The sequence below is a fragment of the Salmo salar genome, chromosome ssa03, assembly GCF_905237065.1.
Source record: "Salmo salar chromosome ssa03, Ssal_v3.1, whole genome shotgun sequence".
NCBI classification, from domain to species: Eukaryota; Metazoa; Chordata; class Actinopteri; order Salmoniformes; family Salmonidae; genus Salmo; species Salmo salar.
The window spans coordinates 3,991,396-4,010,863 of NC_059444.1; the positions used below are offsets into that span (position 1 = coordinate 3,991,396).

The 19,468-nt window shown below is 44.6% G+C and overlaps 2 protein-coding genes across 3 annotated transcripts; both read right to left on the minus strand.

Annotated features, from left to right (window-relative positions):
- Window positions 1–2,203: 2,203 nt before the first annotated feature.
- LOC123741592 (uncharacterized) lies at window positions 2,204–5,220 on the minus strand. Its single transcript, XM_045714413.1, has 2 exons — window positions 4,237–5,220; window positions 2,204–3,939 (listed from the first exon to the last, which is right to left on the minus strand). The coding sequence occupies exons 1-2, from the start codon at window positions 5,218–5,220 to the stop codon at window positions 2,848–2,850; spliced, it is 2,076 nt and encodes a 691-aa protein (XP_045570369.1). The 3' UTR covers window positions 2,204–2,847.
- LOC106596630 (metallophosphoesterase 1) lies at window positions 5,212–19,424 on the minus strand. 2 transcript variants are annotated; one of them, XM_045714414.1, is made up of 9 exons: window positions 18,909–19,424; window positions 18,536–18,644; window positions 17,017–17,120; window positions 15,897–15,977; window positions 12,750–12,858; window positions 12,533–12,610; window positions 11,927–12,049; window positions 10,302–10,442; window positions 5,212–5,494 (listed from the first exon to the last, which is right to left on the minus strand). In XM_045714414.1, exons 1-9 carry the CDS (start codon window positions 19,166–19,168, stop codon window positions 5,309–5,311), a joined length of 1,191 nt encoding a protein of 396 aa, XP_045570370.1. In that variant the 5' UTR covers window positions 19,169–19,424; the 3' UTR covers window positions 5,212–5,308. The 2 variants fall into 2 exon arrangements, with proteins under 2 accessions (XP_045570370.1, XP_045570371.1); XM_045714415.1 differs by having other exon boundaries at window positions 18,536–18,723; window positions 18,909–19,423.
- Window positions 19,425–19,468: the final 44 nt, after the last annotated feature.

Consider the following 19,468-nt stretch of genomic DNA (forward strand, 5'->3'; position numbering starts at 1 on the left):
CCACGCTGTCAAGGCAAAGGGTGGCTACTTTTGAAGAATCTCAAATATAAAATATATTTTGATTTGTTTAACACTTTTTTTAGTTACTACATGATTCCATATGTGTTATTTCATAGTTTAGATGTCTTCACTATTATTCTACAATGTAGTAAATGAATAGTTGTGTCCAAACTTTTGACTGGTACTGGATGACCACTCAGCTGGGCAACAAAACTATGGCCTGTAGGACCTGTGTGTCCCAAATGGCACCCTATTCCCTATTTAGGGCACTACTATCGACCACGACCCATAGAGCTCTGGTCAAAAGTAGTGCACTATGTAGGGGATAGGGTCGACTAAGCAACGCCCTATTATGGACAAACCTCTTACCATTTTATCAAGTTGAGTCTGTATGTTTTGACCATGACAGTTTGCTATCTAGAGTGACACCCAGCAGTTTAGTCTCCTCAACTTGCTCAATCACCACATTATTCAATAATAGATCTGAGGTTTAGAATTGAGCGAGTGATTTGGCCCAAAAAGGATGCTCTTCGTTTCTGTGATATTTAACATCACCCTATTGCTAGTTACCCATTTTAAAACTGACTGGAGCCCTATGTTAAGGGTGCCAGTTATTTATTTTACTGTTGCGGCCGACGTGTTGAGTTGTCAGCGTACACAGGCTTTATTCAAGGTCAGTGGAAGGTCATTTGTAAAAACAGAAAACAATAATGTCCCTAGCCGGCTGCCCTGCGGTACAACACACTGAATTTGCATGAGTTCCCTGTGTTAACTCTCAATCCATGATAAGGCAGAGGATGATAATACATAACACCTATGTTTTTTTTTTTTTTTAGCAAGAGGATCAATGACATCAAAAGCTGCACTGAAGTTTAACAAAACAGCTCTTACAATCTTCTTATTATCAATTTCTTTCAGCCAATCATCAGTCATTTGTGTCAGTGCCGAGCATGTTGAGTAAACCTTCCCTATAAGCATGCTGAAAGTCTGTTTGTTCATTTGTTTTCTGTAAAATAACGTTGAATTTCATCAAACACAATTTATCCCTAAAGTTTGCTTAGCACTTGTAACAGGCTGATTGGTCGGCTGTTTGAACCATTAAAGGGTGCTCTGCTATTCTTGGGTAGCGGAATGACCTTTGTGTGCCCTCAGACATGGAGGGAGTCAGTGTCTTCTAGACCTAAATTGAAAATGTGGCAAACAGGAGTCACAATGTATTCTGCTACCGACCGAGTACCGTTTTTGAAATTTCACATACTATAAAACGTTTTTTTTCTTCTCCCTCGCATACTATTTAGTACGCTAGTATGGATATTCGGACATGGCCAGTGTGTGTCACGACTTCTGCCAAAATCGGTCCCTCTCCTTGTTCGTTCGGCGGTCGACGTCACCGGCCTTCTAGCCATCGCCGATCCACTTTTCATTTTCCATTTGTTTTGTCTTTGTTTTCTACACACCTGGTTTCTATTCCCCAATTACATGTTCATTATTTAACCCTCTGTTTCCCCCATGTTTGTGTGCGTGTTTGTATATAACGTTCAGGTCGTTACTTGTTTGCCGGTATTGTTTTCCAGGTTTGATTTAACGCCCGTTATTTACGAGTGACCGGTAATTTTTTCACGCACCTTTTAGTATTTGTTTTATACTGGTGCTGGTCGTGGAATAAATTACCTTGTACACTCATCTCTGCTCTCCTGCGCCTGATTCCATGCACCAGTTACCCACAGCCTGACAGCGTGTCTGTAGTGAGTTAATGATTGCATCTGAAATGGCACCCTATTCCCTATATAGTGCATCCTATTCCCTATATAGTGCACTTATTTTGACCAGAGTCCTATGGGTCCCGTTGTAAGTTGTATTTCTCTGGAGTTACAGTGGTCTAGGTTGAAGCAGAAACCTTTAAGCCCATCTATGTTTTTACCTCTTTTAAATAAAAAATAAGTAACTTCATATGTGATGTATGGACAGGTGACCGTTTTCATAAATAGGATCCTTTTTTTTTTTTTTTTTAAACAACAAACCTGCACACGTTTCACTTCCTTTACTGAGTTACCGTGTCACTACGGTGGTAATAAAGCTCAGCGACAGTTTCATGTCTAGTTAGTTCCCGGTTAACTGATAATCAACCCACAGTAATAGAAAGTGGTTTCCACCACTAGATGGTTCTGCCGCATTGATCTACAGTCACAACAAATTCATCCTGTACTGTTGACAACAATCTGCTTTTTTTATTAGTATTTACCTCAGGGATTTACACACAAACAAAACCCCTGCCGTTATTAAACAACGTTCTTAAAAGAAACACATTAACACATTAGTGCCATAAGATTTGTGTGTGTGTCTTTAACACTGTACATCAAATGCTGGTTGAAGACATACGCTTCCATATCTTGTATCAGACTTCTGTACTGTATATACAGTCCGTAGAGATCAGAGCCTGTAGTCATAAAGCCTCGTCCAGAGTAGAGGACTGCTGATCTAGGATCAGGTTAGCCTTTTGAGATCATAATGAACGAGATGACATGGACAGGAGTAGCCTGATCCTTAGCACTACTACTCTGAGATGGTTTTATGAATACAGGCCCCGAAGGGAGATGGGAGACGGTGAACTTTAATACTTTTAAATATGGCCACCACCATATTTCCTGCACCACATTCAGTAGACCCAAACGTTGCAGATAGAAATGGCATCAATAGAGCCGCCGTGATTCCAACACACAGGTTCTCTCCAGGTAGAAGCTGTCCTTAACTACAGATCTAGAATCAGATTACAGTATCACTAATTCTAATGTTAAGGTACTATTAGGGCAGAAGAGAACTGGAGAACTCTTTACCCTTTTCACACTACTAACCCGAGTGGAGCTGTACTGGGCCGAGCCGGGTAATGCAACAATCATAGTTGCTGGAACCGTACTGGAAAGGACAATTGGCCAAAATAAAATATCTGAGCCAGCAGTGTACAGGACGACAGCATAGCCACCTCTCTGCATGAGAGGGACGACAGCATAGCCACCTCTCTGCATGAGAGGGATGACAGCATAGCCACCTCTCTGCATGAGAGGGACGACAGCATAGCCACCTCTCTGCATGAGAGGGATGACAGCATAGCCACCTCTCTGCATGAGAGGGACGACAGCATAGCCACCTCTCTGCATGAGAGGGACGACAGCATAGCCAACTCTCTGCGTGAGAGGGACGACAGCATAGCCATGTCTCTGCATGAGAGGGACGACAGCATAGCCACCTCTCTGCATGAGAGGGACGACAGCATAGCCACCTCTCTGCATGAGAAGGGACGACAGCATAGCCACCTCTCTGCATGAGAAGGGACGACAGCATAGCCACCTCTCTGCGTGAGAGGGACGACAGCATAGCCACCTCTCTGCGTGAGAGGGACGACAGCATAGCCACCTCTCTGCACGAGAGGGACGACAGCATAGCCACCTCTCTGCGTGAGAGGGACGACAGCATAGCCACCTCTCTGCGTGAGAGGGACGACAGCATAGCCACCTCTCTGCACGAGAGGGACGACAGCATAGCCACCTCTCTGCGTGAGAGGGACGACAGCATAGCCACCTCTCTGCACGAGAGGGACGACAGCATAGCCACCTCTCTGCGTGAGAGGGACGACAGCATAGCCACCTCTCTGCGTGAGAGGGACGACAGCATAGCCACCTCTCTGCACGAGAGGGACGACAGCATAGCCACCTCTCTGCACGAGAGGGACGACAGCATAGCCAACTCTCTGCGTGAGAAGGACGACAGCATAGCCACCTCTCTGCGTGAGAGGGACGACAGCATAGCCACCTCTCTGCGTGAGAGGGACGACAGCATAGCCACCTCTCTGCACGAGAGGGACGACAGCATAGCCACCTCTCTGCGTGAGAGGGACGACAGCATAGCCACCTCTCTGCACGAGAGGGACGACAGCATAGCCACCTCTCCGCACGAGAGGGACGACAGCATAGCCAACTCTCTGCATCAGAGGGACGACAGCATAGCCACGTCTCTGCACGAGAGGGACGACAGCATAGCCACGTCTCTGCACGAGAGGGACGACAGCATAGCCACGTCTCTGCACGAGAGGGACGACAGCATAGCCACGTCTCTGCACGAGAGGGACGACAGCATAGCCACGTCTCTGCACGAGAGGGACGACAGCATAGCCACGTCTCTGCACGAGAGGGACGACAGCATAGCCACGTCTCTGCATGAGAGGGACGACAGCATAGCCACCTCTCTGCGTGAGAAGGACGACAGCATAGCCACCTCTCTGCATGAGAAGGACGACAGCATAGCCACCTCTCTGCATGAGAAGGACGACAGCATAGCCACCTCTCTGCGTGAGAGGGACGACAGCATAGCCAACTCTCTGCGTGAGAAGGACGACAGCATAGCCACCTCTCTGCGTGAGAAGGACGACAGCATAGCCACCTCTCTGCGTGAGAGGGACGACAGCATAGCCACCTCTCTGCGTGAGAAGGACGACAGCATAGCCACCTCTCTGCGTGAGAAGGACGACAGCATAGCCACCTCTCTGCGTGAGAAGGACGACAGCATAGCCACCTCTCTGCGTGAGAGGGACGACAGCATAGCCACCTCTCTGCGTGAGAAGGACGACAGCATAGCCACCTCTCTGCGCGAGAGGGACGACAGCATAGCCACCTCTCTGCGTGAGAGGGACGACAGCATAACCACGTCTCTGCATGAGAGGGACGACAGCATAGCCAACTCTCTGCGTGAGAGGGACGACAGCATAGCCACGTCTCTGCGCGAGAGGGACGACAGCATAGCCACCTCTCTGCGCGAGAGGGACGACAGCATAGCCACCTCTCTGCGCGAGAGGGACGACAGCATAGCCACCTCTCTGCGCGAGAGGGACGACAGCATAGCCACCTCTCTGCATGAGAGGGACGACAGCATAGCCACGTCTCTGCATGAGAGGGACGACAGCATAGCCAACTCTCTGCATGAGAGGGACGACAGCATAGCCATGTCTCTGCATGAGAGGGACGACAGCATAGCCATGTCTCTGCATGAGAGGGACAACAGCATAGCCCCGTCTCTGCATGAGAGGGACGACAGCATAGCCAACTCTCTGCATGAGAGGGACGACAGCATAGCCATGTCTCTGCATGAGAGGCGCGACAGCATAGCCATGTCTCTGCATGAGAGGGACGACAGCATAGCCACCTCCCTGCGTGAGAAGGACGACAGCATAGCCACCTCTCTGCATGAGAAGGACGACAGCGTACAGTATCTGACCCTGTATCATTCAGCAGTCAGGGACAACCTCTACCTGAGACGATCAGAGAGACTTGTGTTTGCTGATGGGACAGAAATCGAGGCACCGGAGAAGACCTCTTATCCACAGGCAGTGGACCAGAGGGAGGAGGAGGAGGCTGGCTACTGTAGAACAGTACAGGGCTATCACTGTACTCTCCTCTGGAAGGAAACACTTAGACAGGCCGTAACCACTTGGAGAGAAAGAACCCTGAGAGAGAGAGAGAGAGAGAGAGAAAAAGAAAGGTAATACTGTATATATTGTGCATATGGCGTACAGTGCATTTGGAAAGTATTCAGACCCCTTCCCTTTTTCCACATTTTGTTATAGCCTTATTCTAAAATATATTAAATGAATTATTTTCCTCATCAATTTACACACACTACCCCATAATGACATCACACTACCCCATAATGACATCACGCTACCCCCATAATGACATCACGCTACCCCATAATGACATCACGCTACCCCCATAATGACATCACACTACCTCATAATGACATCACACTACCCCATAATGACATCACGCTACCCCATAATGACATCACGCTACCCCATAATGACATCAAGCTACCCCCATAATGACATCACACTACCCCAAAATGACAAAGCGAAAATAAGGTTTTTAAGAAATACCTTATTTACACGAGTATTCAGACCCTTTGCTATGAGCTCAGGTGCATCCTGTTTCCATTGATAATCATTGAGATGTTTCTACAACTTCATTGGAGTCCACCTGTGGTAGATTCAATTGATTGTACATGATTTGGAAAGGCACACACCTGTCTATATAAGGTCCCAAAGTTGACAGTGCATGTCAGAGCAAAAACCAAGCCATGAGGTCGAAGGAATTGTCCGTAGAGCTCCGAGACAGGATTGTTTCGAGGCACAGATCTGGGGAAGGGTACCATAAAAATTCTGCAGCATTGAAGGTCCCCAAGAACACAGTGGCCTCCATCATTCTTAAATGGAAGAAGTTTGGAACCACCAAAACTCTTCCTAGAGCTGGCCGCCCGGCCAAACTGAGCAATCGGGGGAGAAGGGTCTTGGTCAGGGAGGTGACCAAGAACCCGATGGTCACTCTGACAGAGCTCCGGAGTTCCTCTGTGGAGATGGGAGAACCTTCCAGAAGGACAACTATTTCTGCAGCACTCCACCAATCAGGCCTTATGATAGAGTGGCCACTCCTCAGTAAAATGCACCTGACAGCCCGCTTGGAGTTTGCCAAAAGGCACCTTAAGGACTCTGACGATGAGAAATAAGATTCTTTGTTCTCATGAAACCAAGATTGAACTCTTCGGCCTGAATGCCAAGCGTTATGTCTGGAGGAAACCTGGCACCATCCCTACGGTGAAGCATGGTGGTGGCAGCATCATGCTGTGGGGATGTTTTTCAGTGGCAGGGACTGGGAGACTAGTGTGGCGGATGAATCAGAATTAGTTGGGTAACGTAGATAATTAAGATGTTTTATTAGCATAATATGCTTGTGTGAGATACTTGTCATTAGAAAATATCCCTTTGGACTCTGGTGTCATTTAGTTGCACTTTTCCCTCAGCTGGGGCTCAGTCACTTGGGGCCCAGAGAGGGGAGAGGTCAGGCTTGTCTTTTACATGTCCCTGAAGAGGACAGAATGAAACATTGTCTTCACATGTGAATGTGTCTGTTAAACCATGTGAAGGGATGGCGTGATTAATGGGGAACCAATTACTTGTCTCCACAATGTCTGTGCGCAAGTTACTCCCTCCTCCTTTGGCATTGGGGGAAGGTGTATGGCCGTGTCTGGACCATTGTATGCCCTCTTTGATGTTGCACTTATCCTGGGATAGTGTATGACATAGAGGCTCACTCCCCTCAGTGAGCTTGTCCAGGAGTGGAGTCAAGAGGGGGTTTACTTGAGATGGGAGTATCTAGAGTTGTCAATTGAGATATGCCATTGGATGAGATGATGTTTTTGTACTATGAACGATAATTTATAGCGAATGTTATCTGGCTAAGAGATACTCCTTTCTAAAGTATAAGGCCCCTTTGTGAACAGTTCCTAAGATCTGTTGTTCATCATGTACGTTGAGGGGTGGATCTTGGGTATAAAAGATCTTTGTACTTTTGTGTAATCACTTTTTTTTCAATGGTTCATTAGAGCTAGCGCATCATTGAAGGTCAAGTGCTTTTGCAAAAGCATCTTAATTATTAAAGATGTAGTTTTAAGTATAACTCTGACTGGTGTGTGAAGTTTGTAACTCTCCTCATTTGGTAATGCAGAAATTAGCCACCACACTAGTCAGGATCGAGTGAAAGATGAACAGAGAAAAGTACAGAGAGATCCTTAATTAAAACCTGCTCCAGAGCACTCAGGACCTCAGACTGGTGCGAAGGTTCACCTTCCATCAGTTCAAGAACCCTAAGCACATAGCCAAGACAACGCAGGAGTGGCTTTGGGACAAGTCTCTGAATGTCCTTGAGTGGCCCAGCCAGAGTCCGGACTTGAACCCGATCTAACATCTTTGGAGAGACCTGAAAATAGCTGTGCAGCGACACTCCCCATCCAACCTGACAGAGCTTGAGAGGATCTGCAGAGAAGAATGGGAGAAACTCCCCAAATACAGGTGTGCCAAGCTTGTAGCGTCATACCCAAGAAGATTCAAGGCTGTAATTGCTGCCAAAGGTGCTTCAACGAAGTACTGAGTAAAGGGTCTGAATACTTAAGTAAATGTTTTATATAAATGTATAAGAAAATATAGTGTTTGATTTGTCATAAGGTATTGTGTGTAGATTGATGAGAGGAAAAAAACAATTGAATACATTTTAGAATAAGGCTGTAACGTAAACAAAATGTGGAAAAAGTCAAGGGGTTTGAATACTTTCCAAATGCACTGTATACAGGATAAGGCTAAAGCACAAAACAGCACTGTTAACATTGAGGTATCAGGGTAACATCAGAGTTGGTTGGTTAGTTTGATCTGTTAACATTGAGGTATCAGGGTAACATCAGAGTTGGTTGGTTAGTTTGATCTGTAAACATTAAGAGGTGAGTGTCTCTAAAGTTTCACTATAGTGTACAGTGAGGGGGAAAAGTATTTGATCCCCTGCTGATTTTGTACGTTTGCCCACTGACAAAGAAAGGATCAGTCTATACTTTTAATGGTAGGTTTATTTGAACAGTGAGAGACAGAATAACAACAAAAATATCCAGAAAAACGCATGTCAAAAATGTTATAAAATGATTTGCATTTTAATGAGGGAAATAAGTATTTGACCCCTTCTCAATCAGAAAGATTTCTGGCTCCCAGGTGTCTTTTATACAGGTAACAAACTGAGATTAGGAGCACACTCTTAAAGGGAGTGCTCCTAATCTCAGCTTGTTACCTGTATAAAAGACACCTGTCCACAGAAGCAATCAATCAATCAGTTTCCAAACTCTCCACCATGGCCAAGGCCAAAGAGCTCTCCAAAGATGTCAGGGACAAGACTGTAGACCTACACAAGGCTGGAATGGGCTACAAGACCATCGCCAAGCAGCTTGGTGACAAGGTGACAACAGTTGGTGCGATTATTCGCAAATGGAAGAAACACAAAAGAACTGTCAATCTCCCTCGGCCTGGGGCTCCATGCAAGATCTCACCTCGTGGAGTTGCAATGATCATGAGAACGGTGAGGAATCAGCCCAGAACTACACGGGAGGATCTTGTCAATGATCTTAAGGCAGCTGGGACCATAGTCACCTAGAAAACAATTGGTAACACACTATGCCTTGAAGGACTGAAATTCTGCAGCGCCCGCAAGGTCCCCCTGCTCAAGAAAGCATTTACATTTTTACATTTTACTCATTTAGCAGACGCTCTTATCCAGAGCGACTTACAGTAGTGAATGCATACATTTCATAAATTTTTTCTCCGTTCTGGTCCCCCGTGCAAATCGAACCCACAACCCTGGCGTTGCAAACACCATGCTCTACCAACTGAGCCACACGGCCACACGGCACATATACATGCCCGTCTGAATTTTGCCAATGAACATCTGAATGATTCAGAGGACAACTGGGTGAAAGTGTTGTGGTCAGATGAGACCAAAATGGAGGTCTTTGGCATCAACTCAACTCGCCGTGTTTGGAGGAGGAGGAATGCTGCCTATGACCCCAAGAACACCATCCCCACCGTAAACATGGAGGTGGGAAAATTATGCTTTGGGGGTGTTTTTCTGCTAAGGGGACAGGACAACTTCACCGCATCAAAGGGACGATGGACGGGGCCATGTACCGTCAAATATTGGGTGAGAACCTCCTTCCCTCAGCCAGGGCATTGAAAATGGGTCATGGATGGGTATTCCAGCATGACAATGACCCAAAACACACAGCCAAGGCAACAAAGGAGTGGCTCAAGAAGAAGCACATTAAGGTCCTGGAGTGGCCTAGCCAGTCTCCAGACCTTAATCCCATAGAAATTCTGTGGAGGGAGCTGAAGGTTCGAGTTGCCAAACGTCAGCCTCGAAACCTTAATGACTTGGAGAAGATCTGCAAAGAGGAGTGGGACAAAATCCCTCCTGAGATGTCTGCAAACCTGGTGGCCAACTACAAGAAACATCTAACCTCTGTGATTGCCACCAAGTACTAAGTCATGTTTTGCAGAGGGGTCAAATACTTATTTCCCTCATTAAAATGCAAATCAATTTATAACATCTTTGACATGGGTTTTTCTGGATATTTTTGTTGTTATTCTGTCTCTCACTGTTCAAATAAACCTACCATTAAAGTTATAGACTGATAATTTCTTTGTCAGTGGACAAACGTACAAAATCAGCAGGGGATCAAATACTTTTTTTCCCTCACTGTATCAGGGTAACATCAGAGTTAGTAGGTTAGTTTGATCTATTCCAGAGCTAGCACACCAGATTCAACACATCACTAATCCTCAAGTCCTTGACTAAGGTAATCAGGTGAGCTAGTTTAGGGCTACAACAACATTGTGAAACATCTGGGGGTCCAAAGTGGAGAGGTTTATTACTGATTGAGTGACTTACCAGGATAAAACTGGGGTTGTTGCGGTTCCTCCAGTTGAAGGACGGAACACTGATCTCTGTGTATTGGTTGTCATGGAGAACCTGACAGCCGCTGTGGGTGTGGCCACTGAGAACCAGGCGGGGCTTAAACCATTGCAACAGCTGGGGGGGGAAGGGAAGGAATCCTTCATCACACCTGTACTCCAGGTGGTGAGAGGAGTACGGGTCATAATAATGGCAGGGTTCATTCATACATTTCCAGCCATTACTATGAGCCTGTCCTCCCCATTTAAGATGCCACCAGCCGCCTGTGACTTGTAACTCACACTAATGGCAAATCTAACATTATATCAGGAGTGGCCAACTAACTCTCTACAAAATAATGGTTTACTGGATAACCAGCCCGCTCATTAAAGATGCAAGCTCTGTTGGTGAAAGGTCAATGACGGCTGCTTGATGACCACTGTCCACATCACAGATATCCAGTACCGTCCCTGGTCTAGTGGGAGACATCTGGTACCGTCCCTGGTCTAGTGGGAGACATCTGGTACCGTCCCTGGTCTAGTGGGAGACATCTGGTACCGTCCCTGGTCTAGTGGGAGACATCTGGTACCGTCCCTGGTCTAGTGACAGACATCCAGTACCGTCCCTGGTCTAGAGGCAGACATCCAGTACCGTCCCTGGTCTAGAGGCAGACATCCAGTACCGTCCCTGGTCTAGTGCTCAAATTTTTGAATTTGGTGGGCCAAAATATAATCTGAGTGGTGGGCCGTAGTCGAAACAAATAGACATTTATTTATTTAGAAAAATGTAAATTAAACAGTAGCTTTTTAGGGTCTTTTTAACAATAGATTTGTTTTAAGTAATCATAATCTTACACTTCAAACAATCAAATTGTAGCCATGTAACGGGACACCTAACAACACATTCTGATTACCGGTATTATAGATGTATTCAACATTTAACCATTGTAGCATAGAAACTGCAATCAAGTTTTGATGTCTTGTAATTTTACACATTTTGCCATGGGGATGGAGAAAACATTTTTCAATTTTAATCCTAATTCCCTGCAGTTCTACACATTTTGCCATGTTCATATATCTGAGTTAGAGTGACTAACAAAATCAATGGGCCCCCCCCCCGGAGGTCAGGGCCCCCCCCCCGGAGGTCACGGCCCCTGGAGGTCAGGGCCCATGGGCACAAGCCTTGGGTAGCCTGGTCAGTAATTCAGCCATGGTTACTTCCAAGTTTAGATAGCTGGCTAGACTAATTTACCTATATTTACCAATCTATAAAATGTTATCTGACGTGGGATAATGGATTGACTGTTCTCTCTTTTTCTTTTCAAACCTTCAACAATAAAGTTGAGACCCCGACTGACTTCCAACAAATTTACAAATAATGTTTTTTATTTCTGTGGGGGGGGGGTTTCGGTGACCCGTGGTGGACCGAACCAAACCAGGCGCTTTACTACCTGTCACTCGCTGTCATACAAAACACGTTGGGCTTCATAATGACAGCGATTGAGGTTGGAAAGAGCACAAACTGATCCTGAGACCAGTCTATCAGTGGTCCACGTACCCTGTGAGAGGCCTCCTGAGACAGCACAAACTGATCTGAGACCAGTCTATCACTGGTCCACGTACCCTGTGAGAGGCCTCCTGAGACAGCACGTCGTACTTCTCTCTGAACAGCAGGTGGCGCTCTTCAGGAGGAGCAGCGTCCCGACCCGTACAGCCTGCATCACTCTCCCGGTACAGAGGGTAATGCTGAAAGAGAGAGAGACGGACACAGGCAGGCAGGCAGGCAGGCAGACAGACAGATATGCTGTTGAATACTGTGAGTAGTCCTCGTTTTCCAATCAAGTCACTTGAATAGAGAAACAAACTAGAAATGTGAAAAGAACTTGAGAAACTCATTTAGAACAACAACAATAAAAAAATAAAAAAAATACTTATTTATTATTAAAACTAGCTCTTCTACCTTTCACTAACTATTATGACTACACTGTATGGTTATTACTATATAATAGGGGGTTATTACCATGTAATAGGAGTTATTACCATGTATTAGAGGGTTATTACCATGCAATAGAGGGTTATTACCATGTAATAGAGGGTTATTACCATGTATTAGAGGGTTATTACATGCAATATAGGGTTATTACCATGTAATAGAGGGTTATTACCATGTATTAGAGGGTTATTACCATGTAATAGAGGGTTATTACCATGTAATAAAGAGCATATTACCTGCAGGATAATAGGTGGTGTAGGAGGATAGGTCCATGCATCTCGGCAGAATTCATTAATAATACTGGACTGGGAATTCTGTCAGATAGCAAAACACAACAGGCATGATAACGAGGACTCCATAACGAGTGAGGTAGAAGATGTGCCTACCTCTAATGAACAGTTGAGATTCCTGGACAGTGTGTACATCTGTCTTTCAGGTAGAAGACGCGCCTACCTCTAATGAACAGTTGAGGTTCCTGGACAGTGTGTACAGCTGTTTCTCCACTGATTGGCAGATAGGACAGCCGTCGCCATGCAACGCCACGCTGTTAACCAATAGGAAGCTAGAGACACACACAGAGACAACACCTTAGTACAGAGACAACACCTTGGGGTTTACACAGTAGAGGGAGAGAGACAACACCTTAGGGTTTATACAGTAGAGAGACAAGACCTTGGGGTTTACACAGTAGAGGGAGAGAGACAACACCTTAGGGTTTATACAGTAGAGAGACAAGACCTTGGGGTTTATACAGTAGAGGGAGAGAGACAACACTTTAGGATTGATACAGTACAGAGACAACACCTTGGGGTTTACACAGTAGAGAGACAACACCTTGGGGTTTACACAGTAGAGAGACAACACCTTGGGGTTTATACAGTAGAGAGACAACACCTTAGTGTTGATACAGTAGAGAGACAACACCTTGGGGTTGATACAGTACAGAGACAACACCTTGGGGTTTATACAGTACAGAGACAACACCTTGGGGTTGATACAGTACAGAGACAACACCTTGGGGTTTATACAGTAGAGAGACAACACCTTGGGGTTTATACAGTACAGAGACAACACCTTGGGGTTGATACAGTAGAGAGACAACACCTTAGTGTTGATACAGTAGAGAGACAACACCTTAGGGTTGATACAGTACAGAGACAACACCTTGGGGTTGATACAGTACAGAGACAACACCTTGGGGTTTATACAGTAGAGAGACAACACCTTGGGGTTGATACAGTAGAGAGACAACACCTTAGTGTTGATACAGTAGAGAGACAACACCTTGGGGTTTACACAGTACAGAGACAACACCTTGGGGTTTATACAGTAGAGAGACAACACCTTGGGGTTTACACAGTACAGAGACAACACCTTGGGGTTGATACAGTACAGAGACAACACCTTGGGGTTTATACAGTAGAGGGAGAGAGACAACACCTTAGTGTTGATACAGTAGAGAGACAACACCTTAGGGTTTATACAGTAGAGAGACAACACCTTGGGGTTGATACAGTACAGAGACAACACCTTGGGGTTTATACAGTAGAGAGACAACACCTTGGGGTTTATACAGTACAGAGACAACACCTTAGGGTTTATACAGTAGAGAGACAACACCTTAGTGTTGATACAGTAGAGAGACAACACCTTGGGGTTGATACAGTAGAGAGACAACACCTTAGGGTTGATACAGTACAGAGACAACACCTTGGGGTTTATACAGTAGAGAGACAACACCTTGGGGTTTATACAGTAGAGAGACAACACCTTAGTGTTGATACAGTAGAGAGACAACACCTTGGGGTTTACACAGTAGAGAGACAACACCTTGGGGTTGATACAGTAGAGAGACAACACCTTAGTGTTTATACAGTACAGAGACAACACCTTGGGGTTTACACAGTAGAGAGACAACACCTTGGGGTTTACACAGTAGAGAGACAACACCTTGGGGTTTACACAGTAGAGAGACAACACCTTAGTGTTGATACAGTAGAGAGACGACACCTTGGGGTTGATACAGTACAGAGACAACACCTTGGGGTTGATACAGTAGAGGGAGAGAGACAACACCTTAGGGTTTATACAGTAGAGGGAGAGAGACAACACCTTGGGGTTTATACAGTAGAGGGAGAGAGACAACACCTTGGGGTTTATACAGTAGAGAGACAACACCTTAGGGTTGATACAGTACAGAGACAACACCTTGGGGTTTATACAGTAGAGGGAGAGAGACAACACCTTGGGGTTGATACAGTAGAGGGAGAGAGACAACACCTTAGGGTTTATACAGTAGAGAGACAACACCTTAGGGTTTATACAGTAGAGGGAGAGAGACAACACCTTGGGGTTTATACAGTAGAGAGACAACACCTTAGGGTTGATACAGTACAGAGACAACACCTTGGGGTTTATACAGTAGAGGGAGAGAGACAACACCTTGGGGTTGATACAGTAGAGGGAGAGAGACAACACCTTAGGGTTTATACAGTAGAGAGACAACACCTTAGTGTTTATACAGTACAGAGACAACACCTTAGGGTTTATACAGTACAGAGACAACACCTTGGGGTTTATACAGTAGAGAGACAACACCTTGGGGTTGATACAGTAGAGAGACAACACCTTGGGGTTTATACAGTAGAGGGAGAGAGACAACACTTTAGTGTTTATACAGTAGAGAGACAACACCTTGGGGTTTATACAGTAGAGGGAGAGAGACAACACTTTAGGGTTTATACAGTACAGAGACAACACCTTAGGGTTGATACACTAGAGAGACGACACCTTGGGGTTTATACAGTACAGAGACAACACCTTAGTGTTGATACAGTAGAGAGACAACACCTTAGGGTTTATACAGTAGAGGGAGAGAGACAACACCTTGGGGTTTATACAGTAGAGGGACAACACCTTGGGGTTGATACAGTAGAGAGACGACACTTTGGGGTTTATACAGTAGAGAGACAACACCTTGGGGTTTACACAGTAGAGAGACAACACCTTGGGGTTTACACAGTAGAGGGAGAGAGACAACACTTTAGGGTTTTGTAATGGAAATGATATGATTAAAGGTTTGACTAAATGATTTCACCCTGAAAATGTATAACCGAGTGATTATAATGTTAATGTACTAATGTGTGTGAGTAGACTGCTTAAGACTAAGACATTGTTACTATTTCAAAATGAACAGGGCAGAGTTGATAGGACGACCTTGTGAAAGTAACAGGAAAATGGGCCTCCCTAAGTTAGGGAGGGGAACAACTGCCCGAAAATGGCTAGGCTGGCAAAAGATAAGGAGACAGGTGGTCTGTGTACTGTGGAAAAATACAACCGCCTAAAGCGGGGTGGAGTTCTCTACTGATGCGAGTTCATTTGTATGACGAAATGTGTAATATAAAAGACTGTGTGCATTGTATGGATTTTAGTGCTCTCGTAAATAAACGTTCTGATCATTGTAGCCTGGGTCTCAGTCTATTTCTTTCCCCCGGGACCTTACACCTTCTGGTAAACAAACTGAGTAGTTTAATTGAAGTTCGGTTTAAGGACATTGATAACTTAATTCCCGTAACAGGTTTACACAGTAGAGAGACTTACTTCACTCCTTTCTTGGTGACCATTCTGGTGGAGGTGGTATTGAAGGCCTTCTCAAAGCGCTGTAACTTGAACCAATCCATTCTTCAGGAAGAGGACATGGCACCAAGCCAGTTAGAGGTTAGTCCATGCAGTCACATCCAGACAAGCCGTTTTGCATCATTATTCTGTGAGACTTTTCATTGGCTACTACAAGCTTCTTTTGAAGGTTAAACTGTTTTCATACAATACATCATGTGTCAACAATGTTCAAGAACAGAGACGACTGCACAGTACTAGGCCTATACTGTACATTTTGAATTATTTCACTATTCCACAGTTTTATTGGGCCATTCTGCGATGTGTAAATTACTATAGAAGGTAAAAACATACATTTTGAATAGGCCTCAATGACTTCAAAACATTCATTAGCCAGGTTTACAGAATGGGCCTGCCAAATTGGGATACAGTATAATGTATGTACATTATAGAGTCTGCAGTATACGGTATGTACAGTATAGAGTCTGCAGTATACAGTATGTACAGTATAGAGTCTGCAGTATACGGTATGTACAGTATAGAGTCTGCAGTATACAGTATGTACAGTATAGAGTCTGCAGTATACGGTATGTACAGTATAGAGTCTACAGTATACGGTATGTACAGTATAGAGTCTGCAGTATACGGTATGTACAGTATAGAGTCTACAGCTCCATGCTGATGAATGTTAACCTAGTGTACAGTATGTACAGTATAGAGTCTGCAGTATACGGTATGTACAGTATAGAGTCTGCAGTATACAGTATGTACAGTATAGAGTCTGCAGTATACAGTATGTACAGTATAGAGTCTACAGTATACGGTATGTACAGTATAGAGTCTGCAGTATACAGTATGTACAGTATAGAGTCTACAGTATACGGTATGTACAGTATAGAGTCTGCAGTATACGGTATGTACAGTATAGAGTCTGCAGCTCCATGCTGATGGATGTTAACCCAGTATACGGTATGTACAGTATAGAGTCTGCAGCATACGGTATGTACAGTATAGAGTCTACAGCTCCATGCTGATGGATATTAACCCAGTATACGGTATGTACAGTATAGAGTCTACAGCTCCATGCTGATGGATATTAACCTACTCGTAGTGGAAGCCGATGTCATGGTTTCCAACCAGAACCACCAGTTCTGTGTCACTGGAGTGCCTGAACATCTTCTGGAAACGGCAAACATCATCATCCCAGTTCTGTGGTGGGAATAAGAGCAAGTGGATTATTATATAGACCTGTAGGGAACAGGAGGAATAAATACAGTAGGTCTAGGACTATTATATAGACCTGTAGGGAACAGGAGGAATAAATACAGTCAGTCTAGGACTATTATATAGACCTGTAGGGAACAGGAGGAATAAATACAGTCAGTCTAGGACTATTATATAGACCTGTAGGGAACAGGAGGAATAAATACAGTCGGTCTAGGACTATTATATAGACCTGTAGGGAACAGGAGGAATAAATACAGTAGGTCAATAGGACTATTATATAGACCTGTAGGGAACAGGAGGAATAAATACAGTCAGTCTAGGACTATTATATAGACCTGTAGTGAACAGGAGGAATAAATACAGTAGGTCTATAGGACTATTATATAGACCTGTAGGGAACAGGAGGAATAAATACAGTCAGTCTAGGACTATTATATAGACCTGTAGTGAACAGGAGGAATAAATACAGTAGGTCTATAGGACTATTATATAGACCTGTAGGGAACAGGAGGAATAAATACAGTCAGTCTAGGACTATTACATAGACCTGTAGGGAACAGGAGGAATAAATACAGTCAGTCTATAGGACTATTATATAGACCTGTAGGGAACAGGAGGAATAAATACAGTAGTTCTGGGACTATTATATAGACCTGTAGGGAACAGGAGGAATAAATACATTAGGTCTATAGGACTATTATATAGAATAAATATAGTAGGTCTACAGGACTATTACATAGACCCATAGGGAACAGGAGGAATACATACAGTAGGTCTATAGGACTATTACATAGACCTGTAGGGAACAGGAGGAATAAATACAGTAGGTCTATAGGACTATTATATAGACCTGTAGGGAACAGGAGGAATAAATACAGTAGGTCTACAGGACTATTATATAGACCTGTAGGGAACAGGAGGAATAAATACAGTAGGTCTATAGGACTATTATATAGACCTGTAGGGAATAGGAGGAATAAATACAGTAGGTCTACAGGACTATTACATAGACCTGTAGGGAATAGGAGGAATAAATACAGTCAGTCTAGGACTATTATATAGACCTGTAGGGAACAGGAGGAATAAATACAGTAGGTCTATAGGACTATTATATAGACCTGTAGGGAACAGGAGGAATAAATACAGTAGGTCTATAGGACTATTATATAGACCTGTAGGGAACAGGAGGAATAAATACAGTAGGTCTATAGGACTATTACATAGACCTATTCAGTGTTTGCCTGCTGTCGCTAGAATAACATCGACGCCGCATCAACAGGTTTGGACCGCTTTGCATAATGGCTAAGACTAAGTTGCAGGTTCGAATCCCAATTGGACAACACCAAGAATTCGCTACAGTGTATACCCTATATTAACGGCCTTTTATGGGCACATACCTTTGGAGAGCTCCACTTCCCCTCATCAAACACGTCTCCCAGAATAAAAACGACCTCGGGTCGGAGCAGGGCTAGTGCGGTCTGGAAAGCCCGTTCCATCTGCCATTCTCTGGGTGGCACAGAGACAGACCGACTCAGCTCAGTGCACCATGCATTACCCGCTCTGTTGTGATTGTTGACGAACTCATCTTCTTGGAGACAGAGTGGATATTGGCTGATAAGGAGAGTCGGGGACGGAAGAACCACTGTACACGCGTCTCATGCATTCCCTTGCATAATAGAAACTCGCTCACAAAGTATATGCAAAACGTACAATTATTTATTTTCACAATAAAATGCATAGTTAGATCTATTTATCAGGATCACCATTTACCTTCGCAGTTTGTCGAACCAGTGCCCACCGACTGCGCCGAGGAGGTGCGTGTCTGAAAGCACCATAGCGCGGAGAACCTCCGCATTTGGCTGCCCGTCTGCGCTTTTCTCAGCCGCCGGCGCACCATGGTCGATCCCTGGCCAACCACACTGTAATATCGCTGCGTAATAAATCAGATACTCACAGAATATGAAAACGCTGCAAACCGCTCCGAACAGGACAATAACGGCGCTGCATACGACGCTCAAGCCCGGCATCATATCTCTATTGTTGTGGTTTTTTCAGATGGCCTGCAATAGAGGCGCACTGGTCGAGGTTCTCTTTTTTTTTTTCAAACACTAAATATCACAACGTCTTCTGTTGTGTTCTCATCGCATTCTGCACAATTGTAGAGAAATAACGGTATGTTTTATTTTATTATTATAATTTTTTTTTTTATTCAAAGATATCTGAACGACGACCGATAACCTTATCTCCCTGAACGAGCAGTGGAGTGGACTGTTGACAGCTGAGTGAGATGCAAGACGCTGTTTCGCAATAGGTCCCCATTCACGCGTTCG

Excerpts from the sequence above, each read along its gene's own strand:
- LOC123741592 (XM_045714413.1), bottom strand. The coding sequence starts at position 5,220 with ATGCTGTCGTCCTTCTCACGCAGGGAGGTGGCTATGCTGTCGTCCCTC. Across the intron at positions 3,940-4,236 it reads CGTCCTTCTCACGCAGAGAG|GTGGCTATGCTGTCGTCCCT; the intron begins GTGGCTATGCTG and ends TCGTGCGGAGAG.
- LOC106596630 (XM_045714414.1), bottom strand. The coding sequence starts at position 19,168 with ATGATGCCGGGCTTGAGCGTCGTATGCAGCGCCGTTATTGTCCTGTTC. Across the intron at positions 12,859-15,896 it reads GTCACCAAGAAAGGAGTGAA|CTTCCTATTGGTTAACAGCG; the intron begins GTAAGTCTCTCT and ends GTGTGTCTCTAG. Across the intron at positions 12,611-12,749 it reads ACCTCAACTGTTCATTAGAG|AATTCCCAGTCCAGTATTAT; the intron begins GTAGGCGCGTCT and ends GCTATCTGACAG.